This window comes from Nuphar pumila, chromosome 5, assembly GCF_984573655.1.
Source record: "Nuphar pumila chromosome 5, dmNupPumi1.hap1.1, whole genome shotgun sequence".
NCBI lineage: Eukaryota > Viridiplantae > Streptophyta > Magnoliopsida > Nymphaeales > Nymphaeaceae > Nuphar > Nuphar pumila.
The window spans coordinates 41162586-41182927 of NC_143253.1; the positions used below are offsets into that span (position 1 = coordinate 41162586).

The 20342-nt window shown below is 37.0% G+C and overlaps 1 protein-coding gene across 1 annotated transcript in view; it reads left to right on the forward strand.

Annotated features, from left to right (window-relative positions):
* Nucleotides 1-19412, forward strand: part of LOC149837436 (putative amino-acid acetyltransferase NAGS1, chloroplastic) — a 67831-nt gene extending 48419 nt beyond the window's left edge. The window contains exons 7-10 of the mRNA XM_090006040.1: nt 628-739; nt 864-1023; nt 18378-18450; nt 18892-19412. Coding sequence (XP_089862166.1) covers nt 628-739; nt 864-1023; nt 18378-18450; nt 18892-19045 — 499 coding nt within the window. The 3' untranslated portion in view covers nt 19046-19412. The remainder of the gene's footprint in view (nt 1-627; nt 740-863; nt 1024-18377; nt 18451-18891) is intronic.
* The last annotated feature ends 930 nt before the right edge of the window (nt 19413-20342 follow it).

Here is a 20342-nt window from a genome sequence, read left to right on the forward strand (position 1 = left end):
GAGAATCATTTACGGTGGTTTGGACATATTCGGCAAATGCCTAATGATGCTCCAGTTAGAAGGATAGAGAAATGGGAAAATATATTAGTTAAAAGAGGTCGGGGTAGGCCTAGGAAGACATGGATGGAGGTGATAGGTAAGGATATGAATGCTTTGAACCTCACTGAGGACATGGCATTGGATAAAAATGATTGGAGGAGAAGGATTCATGTGGAAGACCCAGAATGATTTTCTTTTTTGGTTCATATCGCCGACCCCAATTGTTTTGGGTAGTTGTTGTTGTCATGCAGATATTTTGTGATTTTGTCAGTTAGGGGTACTATTATCATTTGTATTGTTACCACGTGCAGCAGATATGCAATATTTCACTAATTTTTCTTTATTTTTAGTCAAGCCACATAGGGAAGCAAATTGTAATTGTTGTAAACATTTGCAACTCATGCGTAATTACCCTTTGGAGGGTTTTCTATATAAATAAAGTTCCCTAGGTCCACCCCTCACCTATGGGAGAAATTTGAGGCTCTTTGCTCCATGAATTTTTTTGTTAACTCTGATTTAACTTTTTTCTTTTATAAAAATTGCAATGCAAGCTTTGTGTTATATGATAACTTTAACATTTCTTTGCAGTGATGTTTATGAGGGGACAAGGATGGCTAGAATGGAAGATATTCCTGGAATAAAGCAAGTGATACAACCTTTAGAAAATTCTGGTGCTTTGATTAGAAGGACCCTTGAAGAGGTGCATGCATGAACATTTCTTTTATTTTCATATGGTCATGTACTTTATACCCTTTTATTACTAGACATGTACTTTGTACTTTTTCAGAAGATCAAACATGCTTCTAACATATTTCTATCCAAAGTTACGTGAAGCACTGGATTCATTCATCGTTATGGAGAGAGATGGTTCTATTATTGCATGTGCTGCCCTTTTTCCTTACTTCGAAGAGAAGTCTGGGGAAGTTGCTTGTATCGCAGTTTCTCCTGAATGTCGTGGACATGGACAAGGGGACAAATTACTTGGTATGATCTTGAAACACTTATAGCATCTCTATCAAACCCTTTATTTTGCATGCACACACACGCACAAGAAATGAGTAGATCCTTACCTGTTAAAGGACTAGCTGGTTTAAAAGGTGGTAATTGTAGCTTGTATTTCTATTCATACAATAGAAATATGTTCTTTATAACTTATTTAGTGAAAAATGGTGTGAGATTAGGAAATTTTTATGCTTAGATAAGTTTCTAAGGAAATCCAAATATCACTGGCTCATATTGCACCAAAGTTTTGCAATAAAATGTAAAGTTTCTCCATTGAAATAAATTTGATCAAAAGCTTGTTTTCTAGTAAACAAGCACTATCTTATAGCTACGTCAAACACTTCTACACATTCAGACTAAGCAAAAAGGGCCTGCAACTATGACTTCTTAAACCAGTTAGAGCCAGTTGATTTATTGGTTAGGCCCTACACATTTAATTTACACACACACACACACACACACACACACACACATATATATATAGGGTTAATATTTGGTGCTATTGAAGGCACAGAACTATTGAGCTGAAAATCATAGGTCCAAACTTTAAAGACTCAATCTGACCACATAGATGTGTTTAACATGATTTGTTTGCCAAGGATCAACAAACGTTGGATCGTGCAATTTCAATCCAAAAATATGATTTTTTAAGTTGTGAAATTTTAGCACATTTGTGGGCCATTGGTTTTTGAAGCCCTTAAGAAAACTGCTTATATGTCACAATCACATTATTCAAAACTCATTTTCAACTAAAAAACCCTTGTAGATCACATCCATAAGGTTCGATTTACAATAGAAAAACTAAAAAACATGAAAAGAAGTTGATTTATGCTCAATAGTTCCATGCCTTCAATAGCACCAAATATTAACCTATATATATAGTGATGAAAACCTACCAAATGAAATATGCTAAATGGCTTTTTTGGGGGTTTTCTTGTTTCTTTTTAAAATTGACTTACATATGTGATCTACATGCATGATTTCTTAAGAGTTGGCTGGGTTTGAAAAATCAACAGCCCAAAATCTTTAAAAATTTTCAAGACTTTTATTTGAGAAACAAACACTGGGTAGTTTCCTCGAATTCTATTAATCATATGAGAATAAGAATTACAATTGATCACCCTATTAAGGGTACCCATCAGGTGGCTTATCCTTCCAATACAAAGAATCAGTCCTAGGAAGCATGAAAAAAATATAGCCCATAGCCATAAATGGGCCTCTACAAGATATACCCTCTATCTCAAAAGACGCAGTAAAAACACAAGCAGAAACAGATCTTCCATGTTCTTCCAGTGCAGCTGAAAGTGGATAACTCCATTTCTTGTTGTTAGAAACAACAATAACTTCGGATCCTTCTTGAATCTCTGTGAATGAATGATAGCAATCTTCCTCAACTAGCTTCAGCTCCTTTCTGTATTTGAAGCCCCCAATAAGCATAATTTTTTCTCTATTATAAGCAACAAAGGAAACAAAGTCAACCAATCCTATAGAATAGGATGCGAAGCTGAAAGGCACCTGATGTTGAGCACCATGAACTGGAGGCTCCACAACCAGCCCACCTGCAGAAAATAATTTAACTGGGATAATTTCAGTCGTTCAATTCTGAGCTAAAAAATTGTCTGAACAAGTCACCCTCACTGACCTTATCTCTAGAAGATGATTCATCTTCATGCAACAACAACAACAACTACGCCTTCATCCCAAAACAATTGGGGTCGGCGATATGAACCAAAAAAGAAAATCATTCTGGGTCATCTTCCACATGAATCCTTCTCCTCCAATCATTTCTATCCAATGCCATGTCCTCGGTGAGGTTCAAAGCATTCATATCCTTTCCTATCATCTCCATCCAAGTCTTCTTAGGCCTACCCCGACCTCTTTTAACTAATATATTTTCCCATTTTTCCATCCTTCTAACTGGAGCATCATTAGGCCTTCGCCGAATATGTCCAAACCACCGTAAACGATTCTCTCTCATCTTATTTTCAATGGATGCAACACCTACCTTCTTACATATCTCCTCGTTCCGAATCTTATCTTTTATTGTATTTCCACCAGTGTTTTAAAACTCGCCGCGTCAACTCGTTGACTCGGCTCGGCTCGGCCCTCCAGCGAGTCAACCCGGCAAGGCAAACTCGGTTAGCCAAAACTCGGGCTTGACTCGGCCTTACTCGGGCGAGTTTTGCGATGTTTGAAATTTGTTTTTGAGTTTCAAATTACAATTTTGAAATATATAAGTACATATATTTTAACAAGGGTTACCCCCAGATTTTGTATAAAAAAGAAAATAAAAATCATTTAAAGATAAAAAAGCATTTAAATCCATAGAATAAAATCACCATGTTGTTCGAACTACTGTTCACCCTGTGTTATCAACTTATTCTAGCAAAATATTTTAAAGAAATGATTCTCACTATATATGGAGGGTCAACTGTGCCTATGGGAAGTCACATTTAGGTTTCATCATCCATTTGTTATGTGAACAAGCATTGTACATATTCAAATATTAGTAGTCTTTTTATAGTTGTGCCATTAATATATTTCCTGTATAGTTTTATACATGAGAAAATTGCTTATTTATGTTGATATTGGGCATTTTGTAAACTTTCAATATGCACATATATCCCTATTTTACATTTATGGATTTGTTAGAGAGGGAATTAAAACTTTTAAAACAAGCTAGCATATATGATTGGCCATTTTAGGAACCTTAGGTAGTAGCAAACTGAACTCATGGTGACCAAATCCTCTAATTCAAGTCATGAATTAGTCAAAGTGCTTGTATATATATCAAATTCAATTATTCAAGCAAACCTCTATAGCTCTTTGCAGTTGTTTTTATATTCTTACAGACATTTGGAGACTATGTTTACTCAAAAACATGGTTTCAGACAAATTATATATTGTTTTTCTTTTAAAATCAAAAGTTAACAAAACCCGGTCCGAGTCACCGAGTTGACCCGCCGAGTCACGAGTCAATAAAGAATGAGTCGAGTTCCGAGTCACGGGTTTTAAAACCTTGATTTCCACACATCCATCTAAGCATACACATCTCAGCTACACTCATTTTTTGAATATGATGTCTCTTGGCAGCCCAACATTATGTACCCTATAGTAAAGCGGGCCTAATTGTCGTCCTATAAAACTTTTCCTTCAACCGCAATGGCATTCTACGATCGCACAACACTTCAGTTGCACTTTTCCATTTCATCCACCCAACCTTTATCCTATGATTTACATCTCCATCAATTTTTTCATACTTTTGAATGATAGATCCCAAATATTTGAAACAATCATCCACCGGTATTTCTTGCTCACCAAGCTTCACTACACTCCCATCACTACTTCGTTGCTTACTAAACCGACATTCCATATATTTTGTCTTACTCTTACTCAACTTAAAACCTCTTGCTTCCAATGTCTGTCTCCATACTTCTAACTTAGCATTAACCCCAGCTCTAGACTCATCAATCAAAATAATATCATATGCAAACAACATACACCACGGTACATTTTCTTGAATTGATCTCGTAAGCACATCCATCACTATAGCAAATAGGAAATGGCTTAATGCAGATCCTTGATGTAACCCAACCGTTATAGGAAAATTGGTTGTCACCCCTCCACACATGCGGACATTGGTTACTACTCCTTTGTACATATCTTTAATTATACTAATGTACTTGAGAGAACCTTTCTTCATCATTGTCCACCAGAGAACATCCCTAGGTACTCTATCGTATGCCTTCTCCAAATCAATAAAAAACATATGCAAATCTTTATTCTTCTCTCTATATCTCTTAATAAGTTGTCTAAGAAGATGTATAGCTTCCATAGTTGATCTTCCAGGCATAAAACCAAATTGATTCTTCGATATCATGATAACCTTCCTCAACCTATACTCAATCACCCTCTCTCAAAGTTTCATAGCATGACTCATGAGTTTTATACCACGATAGTTTGTGCAATCTTGTATATCACCCTTATTCTTATATAGAGGCACTAAAGTACTCTTCCTCCACTCATTAGGCATCTTATTTGTCCTCCAAATCTTGTTGAAAAAATTTGTCAACCATTCTAAACCTTTATCTCCCAAGCATTTCCAAGCCTCGATAGGTATACCATCTGGGCCAACTGCCCTTCTTGATTTCATTTTCTTAAAAGCCTTTGCAATTTCTTTCTTTTGAATCTTGCGCATGAAGTCACTATTCATCTCATGAAAAGGAATGGAAAAGTCTCCAAGATTCTGAGCATGACTTCCATTAAATAGCTTATCAAAATAATCTTTCCATCTCTCCTTAATCTCCTCATCTTTGACTAAAACCCTTTGCGTTTCATCTTTGATACATCTAACCATACCCAGATCCCTCGATTTCCTATATCTCATCTTTGTAAGCCTATAAATATCCTTCTCGCCCTCTTTGGTATCCAACTTGTCATAAACCTCCTTATATACCTTATTTCTCGCGTTTCGAACTACTTTTTAGCTTCCTTCTTTGCTATCATATACTTCTCCAAATTCTCATTGTCACGATTCTTACTTAGATTTCTATAACACTCTCTTTTAACCTTAATAGCTAATTTGACATCCTCATTCCACCATGATACCCAGCGGTGCACCACCTTTAGACTCACCCAATACCTTCTTAGCCACCTTTCTCATGCCACCCGCTATCTTATTCCACATTGATTCTGAATCCTCCTCGAGACACCAATCAGCTTCCTTAACTACCTGCTCTACAAACATTCTTTGTTTAGCTCCTTTCAATGCCCACCACTTAATTCTAGGATCTATCCTATGTTTATCCCTTTTGCAACATTTTCTAATTCTAAGATCTAAAATTAAGACTCTATGTTGTGTAGCTACACTTTCTCTCGGTATAACCTTACAATCGATGCAACAACCCCTATCCCCACTTTTAAATGTTACTAGGTGAGACTTCCTCTTCCTAAACCAAGTGTTTGCTAAGATCATATCATAGGACAAACCAAAATCTAAAATCCTTCTCCACTTTCGTTTCTTTCTCCTATATCATAGCCTCCATGGATACTCTCAAATTCATCCCTACTGATGCCTACATGTCCATTAAGGTCACCGCCAATGAAAAACTTTTCTCCATAAGATATCCCTTGTTCTACTCTATCTAAATCTTCCCAAAATTGATGCTTAATGAAATCATCTAAACCTACTTGAGGTGCATAAACACTAATAATATTAATAATATCCGTACCTAATACTAATTTAATAAGTAAAATCCTATCACCCTTCCTACGGACCTCAACTACATTATCTATAAACTCATGACTAATAACAATCCCTACTCCATTCCTATTCCTATTTATTCCTATATACCAGATCTTATATCCCCTATAATTTCTACTGATTCATCTTCATGATAAATTAAATTCCTGATAGCCCATAATTTCCACAACACCACATGAAAAATTGAGTCCCAACATTTTTTCAGCCAAGGTTGCTCAAACTAAATTAGACACCCTTCAAATAAGCTCTCTAAACAGTTGAATGCAGAATTCTTTGCCTGCCAAGTTTATAACAGAAATTTCCACACACTCTGAGCAACATGACATGAGAAAAGTAAGTGGAAATGACTTTCCTCCTCCTTGCAACACAAGCCACATCTATTTGGAAAAGAAATGCCAAAACTATGCAATCTGTCATGCATTAATAGTCTTTCATAACATGCTAGGTAGACAACCCAACACACTCTAGGAATCATTCCTTTTGCCCAAACAAGCTTAAACCATTGTTGTTGAACTGCATCAACTCCTATAGAGTTTCAAATTTCCCTCCTGGATATTGTCTCTGCAATGCATGATCCTTTCCACCAAATTCTCTCTTCCCTAGGAAGTTGTAAAATAGAAAAATTGCTGCCATACTGATTCCAGTGAAGGAGAAGGAGGATAGAAGCACAAGCCAAAAACAACAAGACCTTCCTGGACAGAAGTACTTTTAATGTTAGCAGGACAATTCTTTTTTCTCTCATCAATGAGCATAATAAATGGCAGCCCATTCCAAGGATCAGTCCAAAACTTGGTGTCTTTCCCATCCAATACCTTACAAGACATGAACTCTTGAATGCTAGTCAGACCCCACATAATACCTTTCCAAGCACTTAGAACCTTTATAGGCATTGTTAGCACCCAAAAAACTTGTTCCATAGATATCTAGCTCTCATAAATTCAGCGCACATAGTCTTTGCAATAGATATCCAAAGCTAGCTTTGCCACACAAGCCTTGTTCACCTATTCAATTCTATGAATACCCACACTGCCTTCCAATCTTGGTTTGCAAAGGACATCCCAAAACACAAGATGCAACTGCCTTCCTGCCTCTCCATCCTGCCATAAGAAGTTACAAAATAGCCCTTCAAGCAAATTAATAATCTTTTTAGGAGTTTTGAATGAAAGAAGCTAAAACACTGAAATGCTACTCGTGTTCTGAATCGAAAGAATTCTTCTCAAGTATGATAATAATTTAGAGTTCCAAAACTCAACATGGTTTTGAACCTTAGAAACTACTCGCCGACACATCTGAATCTAATTTACCAACACAAAGTGGGAGGCCCAAATACCTAATAGGCAATTCTTGAAGTTGCTCCAACAACATGAGAAATCTGCGGAAGACAGGATTTCTGCACAGTAAGATGAATAATAACTAACTTGCTGTCATTGACTTTCATACCATCAACCAACTCAAATTCTTCCAAGATCTTCTTAAGCTGACTGAGATGATGCATCTCAGGCTTACAAAATAAAAACACATCATCCACAAAAAACACGTATGAAGTATGATGCTCAAAACCAAGGTTGCCAGATTAGGAAGTGGAAGCGGAAAACGATACTGGGAAACGGAAGCGAGAAGCGATGCATTTTAAAATGTATAGGAAGCAGGAAGCAAAGAATATAAAAAAGAAATATAAGAATTAAATGGGAATCAAAATAAAACACAAATAAAAACTAAAATGAAAGCGACTAATATTAAAATTTCATGATTTTTTAGTATAAGAATTAAACTTTTAACAAAATCTAAAAATGATGACTACCAATTTAGAGAAAGCACATGGAAGTAAGTGAGAAGAGTGATAAAAAACACGTGAAAAACATGAAAAGTTGAGTAAGAAAACATATAAGAATATAAGAAGCATGTGGAAAGCATAGGAGAAGTGTGGGAGAATCGAGGTTCTCATCAAGTTTTGGAAGTGAGCTTCCCACCCATGTAAGAAGCTTTCAGTAACTATGGTCAAAACACGGGAAGATATAGCTTCCAATTGATTTTGTGAGATACCAAGAGCAGTACGCCCACTCCATAACCACCAGAAATAGATAGGGGGAGATGTGATCCCATTGTCTAATGCCTCGAGAACTAAAAAACTTTTTTACCCGATTTTCCATTAACTACAACCTGAGAAGAAGCAGTAGATACACATAACATAACCCGATGCACCCAAGTCGCATGAAAACCCAAGAGAAGCAACAAGCTTTCCAAAAACCTCCAGCATACTTTATCAAATGCTTAAGACAAGTCTAACTTCATACATAGGGCAGGATCACACATATTAACAATTGAATCTACAACCTCATGAGTAAGAAGGATACTTTCCCAAATATCCTTTAAGAAAAACCCTTTGATTTTTAGAAATAACTCTAGTTAGAATTCCCCTCATATGATTCACCATGACCTTAGAAATAATTTTATACAAGAAATTACATAAGGAAATAGGGCTAAAATCCTGAAGTTGCTTCACACCCTTAATTTTAGGAATAAGGACCAAGAGAGTAGAATTAACATTCTTAACAATTTTGCCTTTAACAAAAAAGTCTTTAACAATAGAGATATCCAGGCCAACAATATCCCAAAATTTCTGATAAAACATACCTGAAAAACCATCAGGTCCAGGGGATTTCTCACCATTGGATTGGAAAACTGTAACTTTGATTTCTACAATAAAAAGGGGAGAAAGAATCAGCTCATTTTCTTCTTAAGAAACAAGCAAACCCCCTTGAAATGGCATCACATCATCCCTAACAGTGTCTTCCTTCAAAAGATCTTGAAAATAACTCAAACATTCATCTTCAATATGCTGCCCATTTGTAATGACACACCCATCAACCATAAGATTATTACTATTATTAGCATGTTCCCTCCCTTTTACATATGCCATAAAGAACTTAGTGTTCTTGTTCCCCTCTCTCAACCATTGGACACATGATTTCTGCCTCCAATACATCTCTTCCTGGGTCTACGCCTTATCCAACTCTTTCTTAATAGCGATCTCACGCTCAATATCAGAATAATCAGTGTTAAGACAATCAGTTTTTGCTTCAACACATGTAGTTCCTCCCGAATATAGAAAATCCTAACATCGGATTTACCAAAATAAGCACGCTTCTACTACAAAAACTTCGATCTGACATCATCTAGCTTGTTGAGGATGCAAATCATTGGACAGCCAGATTGAACTGAGTTCCAATACTCAGAAACAATCATCAAACACTCAGGTTCCATCAGCTATAAGGAACAAAATTTGAAAGGATCTCTCTTCTTGTGCTGAACCATACATTCAAGATAAAAAACAAGTAGGTTACGGAGAATCTTGAGAGAGCTTCCCATACCCACACCATCAAACCACTGATAATTCACAAAACATCTATCCAATTTACATTGGAGATTATAATTACCTTTTTATTGTTTGTCTATGTGAATTTGTGGTGCGGATCATGGATTTCAAAAAGACCACCTGCTACAATAAAATCCTGAAAATGAGAGCAGAACTGAACCCAAGGAGGCAAGTTGGTTTTCTTTGAAGCACTAAGAACACAATTAAAATCCCCAATATAATCATCCATGGTTCTTTATGTGCCTCAATCATAGAACTAAGAGCTTGGAACTTCTGAGGCCTATGACCATAATGGTTGCTAAGGTATACCCCTGCTATCATAACTTTTTCTTCTTAACAATGTCAAAAGCAGCACACCAAATATAACCATCATTCACATGGATATTCGAGCAAGAAACACGATTTGGATCCAAAAACACATAATATACATGTGTTCCTCATCATTTAAAGCATCATGCAAACAACAACAACAACAACAACAACTACGCCTTCATCCCAAAACAATTGGGGTCAGCGATATGAACCAAAAAAGAAATTCATTTTGGGTCTTCCACATGAATCCTTTTCCTCCAATCATTTCTATCCAACGCCATGTCCTTGGTGAGGTTCAAAGCATTCATATCCTTTCCTATCATCTTCATCCAAGTCTTCCTAGGCCTACCCCGACCTCTTTTAACTAATATATTTTCCCATTTCTCCAACCTTCTAACTGGAGCATCATTAGGCCTTCGCCGAATATGTCCAAACCACCGTAAACGATTCTCTCGCATCTTATTTTCAATGGGTGCAACACCTACCTTCTTACGTATCTCTTCGTTCCGAATCTTATCTTTTATTGTATTTCCACACATCCATCTAAGCATCCGCATCTCAGCTACACTCATTTTTTGAATATGATGTCTCTTGGCAGCCCAACATTCCGTACCATATAGTAAAGCGGGTCTAATAGTCGTCCTATAAAACTTTCCCTTCAACCGCAATGGCATTCTACGATCGCACAGCACTCCAGTAGCACTTTTCCATTTCATCCACCCAACCTTTATCCTATGATTTACATCTCCATCAATTTCTCCATACTTTTGAATGATGGATCCCAAATATTTGAAATAATCATTCACCGGTATATCTTGCTCACCAAGCTTCACTACACTCCCATCACTACTTCGTTGCTTACTAAACCGACATTCCATATATTCAGTCTTACTCTTACTCAACTTAAAACCTCTAGCTTCCAATGTCTGTCTCCAAAATTCTAACTTAGCATTAACCCCAGCTCTAGACTCATCAATCAAAACAATATCATCAGCAAACAACATACACCACGGTACATTTTCTTGAATTGATCTCGTAAGCTCATCCATCACTATCGCAAATAGGAAAGGGCTTAAAGCAGATCCTTGATGTAACCCAACCGTTATCGGAAAATTGGTTGTCACCCCTCCACAAGTGCGGACATTGGTTACTACTCCTTCATACATATCTTTAATTATACTAATGTACTTGAGAGAAACACCTTTCTTCATCATTGTCCACCAGAGAACGTCCCTAGGTACTCTATCGTATGCCTTCTCTAAATCAATAAAAACCATATGCAAATCTTTGTTCCTCTCTCTATATCTTTCAATAAGTTGTCTAAGAAGATGTATAGCTTCCATAGTTGATCTTCCAGGCATAAAACCAAATTGATTCTCCGATATCATGACAACCTTCCTCAACCTAGACTCAATCACCCTCTCCCAAAGTTTCATAGTATGACTCATGAGTTTTATACCACGATAGTTTGTGCAATCTTGTATATCACCCTTATTCTTATATAAAGGCACCAAAGTACTCTTCCTCCACTCATTAGGCATCTTATTTGTTCGCCCAATCAAGTTAAAAAGATTTGTCAACCATTGTAAACCTTTCTCTCCCAAGCATTTCCAAGCCTCGATAGGTATACCATATGGGCCAACTGCCCTTCTTGATTTCATTTTCTTCAAAGCCTCTGCAATTTCTTTCTTTTGAATCTTGCGCATGAAGTCACGATTTATCTCATGAAAAGGAATGGAGAAGTCTCCAAGATCTTGAGCATGACTATCATTAAATAGCTTATCAAAATAATCTTTCCATCTCTCCTTAATCTCCTCATCTTTGACTAAAACCCTTTGCGTTTCATCTTTGATACATCTAACCATACCCAAATCCTTCGATTTCCTATCTCTCATCTTTGCAAGCCTATAAATATCCTTCTCGCCTTCTTTGGTATCCAACTTGTCATAAACCTCCTTATATACCTTAGCCCTCGCGTTTCGAACAACTTTTTTAGCTTCCTTCTTTGCTATCATATACTTCTCCAAATTCTCACTATCACGACTCTTACTTAGATTTCTATAACACTCTCTTTTAACCTTAATAGCTAATTTGACATCCTCGTTCCACCATGATGTATCCTTACCTAGTGGTGCACCGCCTTTAGACTCACCCAATACCTCCTTAGCTACTTTTCTCATACCACCCGCTATCTTATTCCACATTGATTCTGAATCCTCCTCGAGACACCAATCAACTTCCTTAACTACCTGCTCTACAAACATTCCTTGTTTAGCTCCTTTCAGTGCCCACCACTTAATTCTAGGATCTATCCTATGTCTATCCCTTTTGCGGCATTGTCTAATTCTAAGATCTAAAATTAAGACTCTATGTTGTGTAGCTACACTTTCTCCTGGTATAACCTTACAATCGATGCAACAACCCCTATCTCTCTTTCTAAGTAGGAAAAAATCTATCTGACTCGTATTAACCCCACTTTTAAATGTTACTAGGTGAGACTCCCTCTTCCTAAACCAAGTGTTTGTTAAGATCATATCATAGGACAAACAAAAATCTAAAATCCTTTCTCCACTTTCATTTCTTTCTCCTATACCATAGCCTCCATGGATATTCTCAAATCCATCCCTACTAATGCCTACATGTCCATTAAGGTCACCGCCGATGAAAAGCTTTTCTCCATAAGATGTCTCTTGTACTACTCCATCTAAATCTTCCCAAAATTGATGCTTAATGGAATCATCTAAGCCTACTTGAGGTGCATAAACACTAATAAATTTAAAGCATCATGCGCCAACGTAAAATCTTTATATATGAACTTTAAGGACTTGAATCTCTTATACGATATCATATGTTCAATAATGAACAAGATTTCAGGTCTATAAGTCCTAACAGAAATTTTTAACTCTCTATTGGTAGACTCCTTCGCGAAACGTCTTATATTCCAAGAGAATATCTTCATTAATTAAGGTTTTCAGGTTTAGATTTTGCGCCTCCACTAGTTCGTGGATGCAAGGTAGCACCTCCAGCAATGAAATTTAGCTCACCAACAATTAAATCATGACTAAGTTTTTTTGGTCTATCTGGTTTTTTCTTCCCATCAACTGCGGGAGTACTATTTCCAAAGTCCTCTCAGCAGAACTAGGCACCACTAGGACAGAAGTAACGATTTCAGAATGAACAATATCCTTGGCACCTTGATCATCCTACTGCTAACCCACCCTAACATCTTCAAAGAAGGAGAACGATAAGAAGAAGAAGAAGAAGACGAGGAGGTAGGTACCTCTCTCTTGTTGCCAAGGGTGGGAAGGGGGAGGGTTTCGATAGGGGAAAACAAAAAACAAAAAAAGGGTTTTGAGTTTGGGTCTTAGTTGGACCCGACCCGGAGCAGTGTGGTACCCGACCTAGGGCATACTCGCACTGCGTCTGGTACCCACTTGTGTCATCACGTATCAACACGAGTTTGGCGGCAAATTCAACATACAAATTGGCAACAAGCTTAGAAACAAAGACTATTTTCTTTTTTATATTAGAACACAATACACCCGACAATTGGATAAAATGTAATTTAGACAAAGGAAAGACAATATCTCCGGAGTGTGTAATGGGGTAGCATCTACCATCTTCAGTAATAATGTTATTTTTACTATAATAAGGAATCGGTTTAGAGAATTTACCTGCGTCACTTGTGACATGACTGACAATTCCTGAATCAATGTACCAAGCACCCTGATCGTTTTGCTTAAAATTGGCCCTGACAAGGAGCTTGGATAATTTTCTAGAGCACTTGGTTGTATATCATTTGCACGTCTTCTGTATTGAATTACATTAGGTTCTTCAGATTCAATATTCCCACCATCCTAGAGATTGAGTTGAGGTTCTCCATTACTAACATTTTTAAATTAAATCTCATTACTATTTTGGGGTAATATCTCAAATAAAAAAGAATACTCAAGAGTTCTTCTTAGGCACATTTTGAAAAAAACTTTCATTCTCCAAAAAATAAACATTCCTTGAGATATAAAGTTTGTCCTTTTCTGAATCAAAACATCTAAATCCTTTTGGGGTTTCCCCGTATCTAAAGAATGCACATGGTATAGCTTAAGAGAGAGTTTATCATTTTTGTTAGTGAGAACAAAGCACTTGCATCCAAAAGGTCTTAATCTAAGATAATCAGGAGAGATTTTAAAGAGTTTTTTATAAGAAAAACTATTTTAAAGCTTAGATGATGAAAGTTTGTTAATAAGATACACAACAGTCAAACAAACTTCAATTCATAAATGTTTTGGAACATTTTTTGAAATTAAAATGGTTCTAGTGGTCTCAATTATGTTCCTATGTTTTCTTTCAGGTAATCCATTTTGTTGAGGTGTATAAGCACATGATCTTTAGTATAAAATCCCATTGTTTTCAAAATAAGTTTTGAAATCACTTGACATAAACTCTCCCCTAGAGTCGGAGCAGAAGATAAAAATTTCAGTTTTAAATTGATTTTTGTCAAGATTATGATATTTTTAAAATTTTTCAAAAACTTCACTCTTTGCCTAAGAAAGTATATCTGAGAAAATCTAGTATAATCATCAATAAAAAATACATAATACAAGTAACCACCTTTAGATAAGATAGGGGAAGGTCTTCATACGTCCGAGTGCACTAATTCAAATAATTTAAAAGAAAAAAGGTCTGTTTAGGAAAAGAAAAGGCTTTCATTTTACAAACAACACAATCTTCACAATGAAATTTTTTATTACAAAATTTGTTCAAATGTGGTACATGGGATAACTTTGATAAACTAGGATGTCCTAGTCTTTGATGCCACAAAACTATCTCTACATTTTGAATATTATAACAAAAATTTCTTTTTGGAAGCAAAATATGATCCATGTAGTAAGGTCTCCTTTTCTATATCCTTCCCCAATCTACTTTCCGGACTTAAGATCATGCTCCAAACATTGTTTAGATGAGAAGACACTATACCTATGGTCGGTAATTTGAGAAACAGAGAAAATATTTAAATTTAATTTTTGGGATAAATCTAATTTTTGGAGCAGAAAATTTTAAAATACTTTTGAAATTCACAATATCTTTTATATTAAGAGAGGACCCATCAGTAGTAAAAACATTATTTTGCATTGAATTAATGCAACATTTGGAAAGTAATGACATGTAGATTTATATGAAACGAGACCCCAAAATCTAAAAGCCAAAAAAACTTACGGAAAAGTGAAGACGTAGAGTTCTTGATTAGTGGATGAAGGACCTCCATGATTTGATAGAACATGGTTCCAATGATTTTTTGAATCCTCATTGGTTCCACTTCTTTCTTCGTGAGATGTTTTCACGGATGCCACATTTTTATCTTTTCTTCTTTTGAACTTGGGACAACAGGGCTTGATGTTTCTAAACTCTCTACAATTATGACATGTATTTATATTTCTTCTCTTGTTGTCTTCATATCTAGGTTTCCCATAATAAGGTTTTGAAAAATGTAGTGGTTTGTAGACATTTGTATTGGTATTATCGGTCTTGACACGACCAAAACATTATCTTTGATCTCTTTAGAATCAGACATGGATTTTAACCTTGTCTCCTCCGTACATACTTGAGTCAAGAGCTCATACAAGGGAAGAGGTTTTCCCCTATGAATGATATTGACCCAAACTTGTTCAAATTCGGGTATAAGACCTCTAAAAACTTGGAACAATTATTCCTTATGCTTGTATTTCTTCCATTCTTGAACATCATTAGGTGTCTCCCATATAGGCTCAAGCTTAGCTAAGTGATTTCAAAGTCTTTTGCGGGTACTATAATATTCCCGTAGTTTTATCACTTTGTTTGCAACTATGTATTTTGTCTTTAAGATTCTACTTGTGAGCATCTTTTTGGGTATATATTTGTCTAACATATTCTCAAGCTTTATCCGCTCTTTCAAATTCAAGAATATCGGAGCATGATTCCTCATGGACACTACCCATAAAGAGAGAAAGAAGTTTAACATAACCCACTTCCCACTCTATAGGTTTTTATAATCAAGCATAGTTTTTTCCCTTTCAACTTCCTTAAGGTTCTCTTCCTTAGATTCACCTTCGGCTCCAATAACCATTCTTGTGAGAATTGGTTGTAGTTTCAACCCGTAACCATCAACAAATTGCCACATCTTTGCCCATGATGATTTTTTTTCATCGCTGTGGCCTACATATTATAGTTTTTTCCATCAAATTTGATAGGAACAATCATTACAATTTCTTTATCAGTCATAACGGATAAGAACAAGAGATAGAGAGGCAAGAAGAAGAGGAAAGAAGAAAAAAAGATTGTAGGAAGGAAGATGTTGAAGAAGTTTGATGGCATGCTTTCCGAGGCAACAAATCAACAAACCAATGCTCTACCAATCTCACGATCCTCCTTTTGATCTTCATGTACAAGTTATAACCCAAGAGCACCAAAGCTTTAATATCATGTAATGAAATATGACAAATACAAACAAATGCCTCTTATGGAAAACTACAACATACACAAATGAAGACCACTTATGGGTTAAGATACAATCACATACACAATGCCACTTAAAAAATATAAAGAATCTATTGAGCTAATGCTTGAGAACAAGCATAAAACAACAAAAATAATAAATATAACTGTTGGACTGACAGCTCTATTGTCTAGTCAACTCTATGTTGACTAGTAAAAAAAATCCAACAATTCTATTTAGTATTTGACCAAATAATCCTTATAAAAATAGAAAATGACAAAAAAAAATAAAGTAAAAGTACTAATGTGCCCTTAATGGGTACAACCTATTACAAGGACTAAAATGACCAAAATATCCTTAATAGGTATTTACCTATGTCACATAGGTGTAGGTGCGGCAATTTATAAAAAATTTGGGTGCGGGAGGGTGTATATATATATACTTATTTTTGTTCATATGGGGGTGGGGTGGGGGCAGGGGTTCAAGGTACAACACATGGTTGCCAGTTGAGGAAGCGGGAGCGGGAAGCGATACGGGAAGAGGGAGCGGGAAGCGAGGCACTTTCAAAATTTTAGGAAGCGGGGAAGCGTGGGACCACTTAGGAGCGATTCGGGAAGCGTCTCGGAAGCGACCTAGGAAGCGTCTCGGAAGCGACCTAGGAAGCGTCTCGGAAGCGAGGGGGAAGCGAAAAAAAATAAAAATAAAAAATAAAAAATATAAAAAATTTGAAAAAACAGGGGAAGTGAGGGGGAAGCGTGGGGGAAGCGAGGGGGAAGCGTGGGGGAAGCGAGGGGGAAGCGTGGGGGAAGCGTGCTTCCCATTAAAGGGAAGCGCGTCCCACATTAAAGGGAAACGCGTCCCCCATTAAAGGGAAGCGCGCTTCCCAAAAAAGGGGGACGCTTCCCCCCACGCTTCGGAAGCGCGACGTTTCGCGCTTCCGAAGCGCGCTTCCCCTTTTAGCTAGGCGCTTCCGGTAACTCTGGTACAACACCCCCCCCCCCCCCCCCCCCCCCCCCCCCCCCCCCCCCCCCCCCCCAATTTTTTATAATGGGGGTGTAGTCATTTTAATCAAGTTCCTCAACCTGACCAAGCTTTGCTCATTTATCTGGGCCGAGCCTGGCCTTGTGTTCAAGATCGGCTCATTTATTTTGGGGACAAGCTCGAGCCGAGCTCAAGCTAGCTTGGCTCGTTTTGCATCCTAGTAGCCATAGACATGTTAGTCTGTGTTCTTTTATGACGTGTAGAATTTGAGTCTTCAGTGTATGTAACAAAGTATCTTAAAATCCAGTCCTATAGAAGTGATAGCATTAGCCATAACCTAAGAGTGAAAAAAGTTTGTTGCATTAAACAATGTACAAGTTTCATAGAAAACTTGTGCAATTGCTGAATCCGCCTACTCAATGATCTGAGCCTGAGGCTGTTTTAGGTGGAAGATAACTTCCTTCCCAAGCTTACTAAACCTCTTCAAAGCTCCTTTTCCCTGGGTAGCATTCAATATTTTCATAACAAAAATTCGTCTGCAAATTCCTTCTTAATAATTGTAAAGTTAGCCTCTCATCCGACAGTTTTCACGTTTGCTTCGGAATTTGTAAGTTTCGCCTCATTCACAATGAAGCCTCTCAAAGGGTAAATGAAAGCAAAACTTCTTAAGATTACACAAATGCAGCCCTTCATTTTGAGAATTAGGTGAAACCTCAAGGGTCTGATTTTTGAGCGGGAAACCTAGTACAATTAGAGAAAGTCTCTAGGTTTTTGGGTATGGAAATAGTGTCAAAACAAGCCCATTAATGTCTGTGTGGACCAGTTCGTGATTCAGTATCAAAAACTCAGTTTAGAAACAAAAATGATTCTTTGATTGTAGCTTCTCAAAGTTTTATTTTTTGAATGAAATCCTGATTATGTTTTCAATTTCTCAGACTACATTGAGAAGAAAGCGTTATCTTTGGGACTGGAGAAGCTATTTTTGCTGACAACTCGTGCTGCAGATTGGTATGTTACCTGATTATTTCTTAGTTTCACCCTTCAAGAGTATCTCTTGGATGATTTCAAGTGCTTGTGGATCTTTTCTAGCTTTTATCTACTGTCATTTTCTTCTTAAGCTTAAATTGATTTATATATTGCTGCAATTTTGTTTTCTATTTTCATTGAATTGCTTTCCATTTGCTGAGTGAACTGATTCGTGTCTCTTTAAGATGGAATTCACACAGCACACAAACAGATGGGTCACCGTGTTTTAGTCCACTGCATATTAGGTGTTATTGAAATATAATACTTTTATCATTTATCATGGCCTTTCATTTCTGTTACTTTTTTTTGTTTACGGCACAGTGAAACCAATGCTGGGTTCCATTTCTGTTCTACCCAAAAATGCTTTCTTCACCAAGGACACCTTGAATTACCTCTGATGTTTTTGATCTGGTTGTCTTGAAGGTTTTTTAGGCGTGGATTTACCGAGTGCTCTATTGAATCCATCCCAGAAGCAAAAAGGAAAAGGATAAACCTTTCTCGCGGATCAAAATACTACATAAAGAAGCTACAGCCAGAATATAGTGGAATTACTGTTGGTGAATCCTCACATGGATAATCCAGTTTTCTTGCTCAAAAGTGGATTTGCTTTGCCATGTGGGCAACTTTATGGGTTTCTTTGTATTCATCGCGACATGGGTTGATGGAACATATGCACTAAATTGGCGGTTTGGTCTGAGAATTAGACCTCTTTGCGCTAAGGCTGATGGGAGTTTAGCCGATGTAAGGCTCTTATATATCTTATTCAGAACCGAAGGAACTACAAGATTCTTGCCCAGTTGGAGGCTGGCTAGGGACTCTTTCACGTTCAAAGGAATATCTGTTCGTCGTGACCAAGAGGAGCCTTTTTTAGAGCTTCAGCTGTTTTGTAGAGCTGACACGGGAATAAAAATCAATGTGTTGTGCCATATTCGTATATTTGACAATTTTTTTTACTTGGGGTTGGCTTTATTAGTCTTTTTTGGTAGTTGCGCTTTTGTTATGTTGATCTGTTTTCTTTTGGATGTCGCAGAAATAACTTTCCCGGATGGTTTCTTCGCTAAAGAAAACGATGAGAGAGAGGCTCAACTTTTGATGTGTTGGTTTGATAGGCAGTAAGAGTTTCATCCATTGGTTTTGACTCCTGCTGCTGCTGTTGGATATCCATGCTCAATCCGTTTATGATCTTCACCATAGGACTCAAACCAAGCTGATTTGGTTTCACCCCTTGATGAAGTGAAGTGCATGCTTATGGAACCTCAGAACTCATCTGGACCCAACAAACTAGACTCCCATCTCACTCATAGTCCTGTACTTGGGCCAAACTGCCATCAAATAACATGGATCCGGTTTGGTCCATAACCAAGTCAATTCCCCAAGTCAGCAAGACATGCCCTAGTTGGGACTGCGTGCATCATTCAACCCAACTCCTGACGTTTTAGTGGACGTGTAATGCATGCGCGGATGAGAACTAGTGAGCTGTCAAAAGCTGATTTTGTATATCTTAAGCGGGTTGGGGGAGACATGTCTGTGCAAACCTGAATCCTCCTTACAAGTTGCCAGCCGAACCTCCCAACTGCTAGTCTTGCACTATTCAATCACTCGTAGATTGTGTGTGTGTATATATATATATATATACTAGTATGAATTGAGATTTTCATAGGTTGTTTTGCAAATTTAACCATGTAGATGTATTTGGCGTGATCTATTTGCTTGGAATCGACTATTTGATCATCGTAATTGAATAAAAAAATATGAATTTTTTATGTTTGCAAAAATTTTGAGACGATTTTCAAGCATCCTTTTTATACATCGTAATCAGATGATCCATGAGTTTGTTTCTATAAAACAATGCTAGATTGCATTCGTACAGTAAA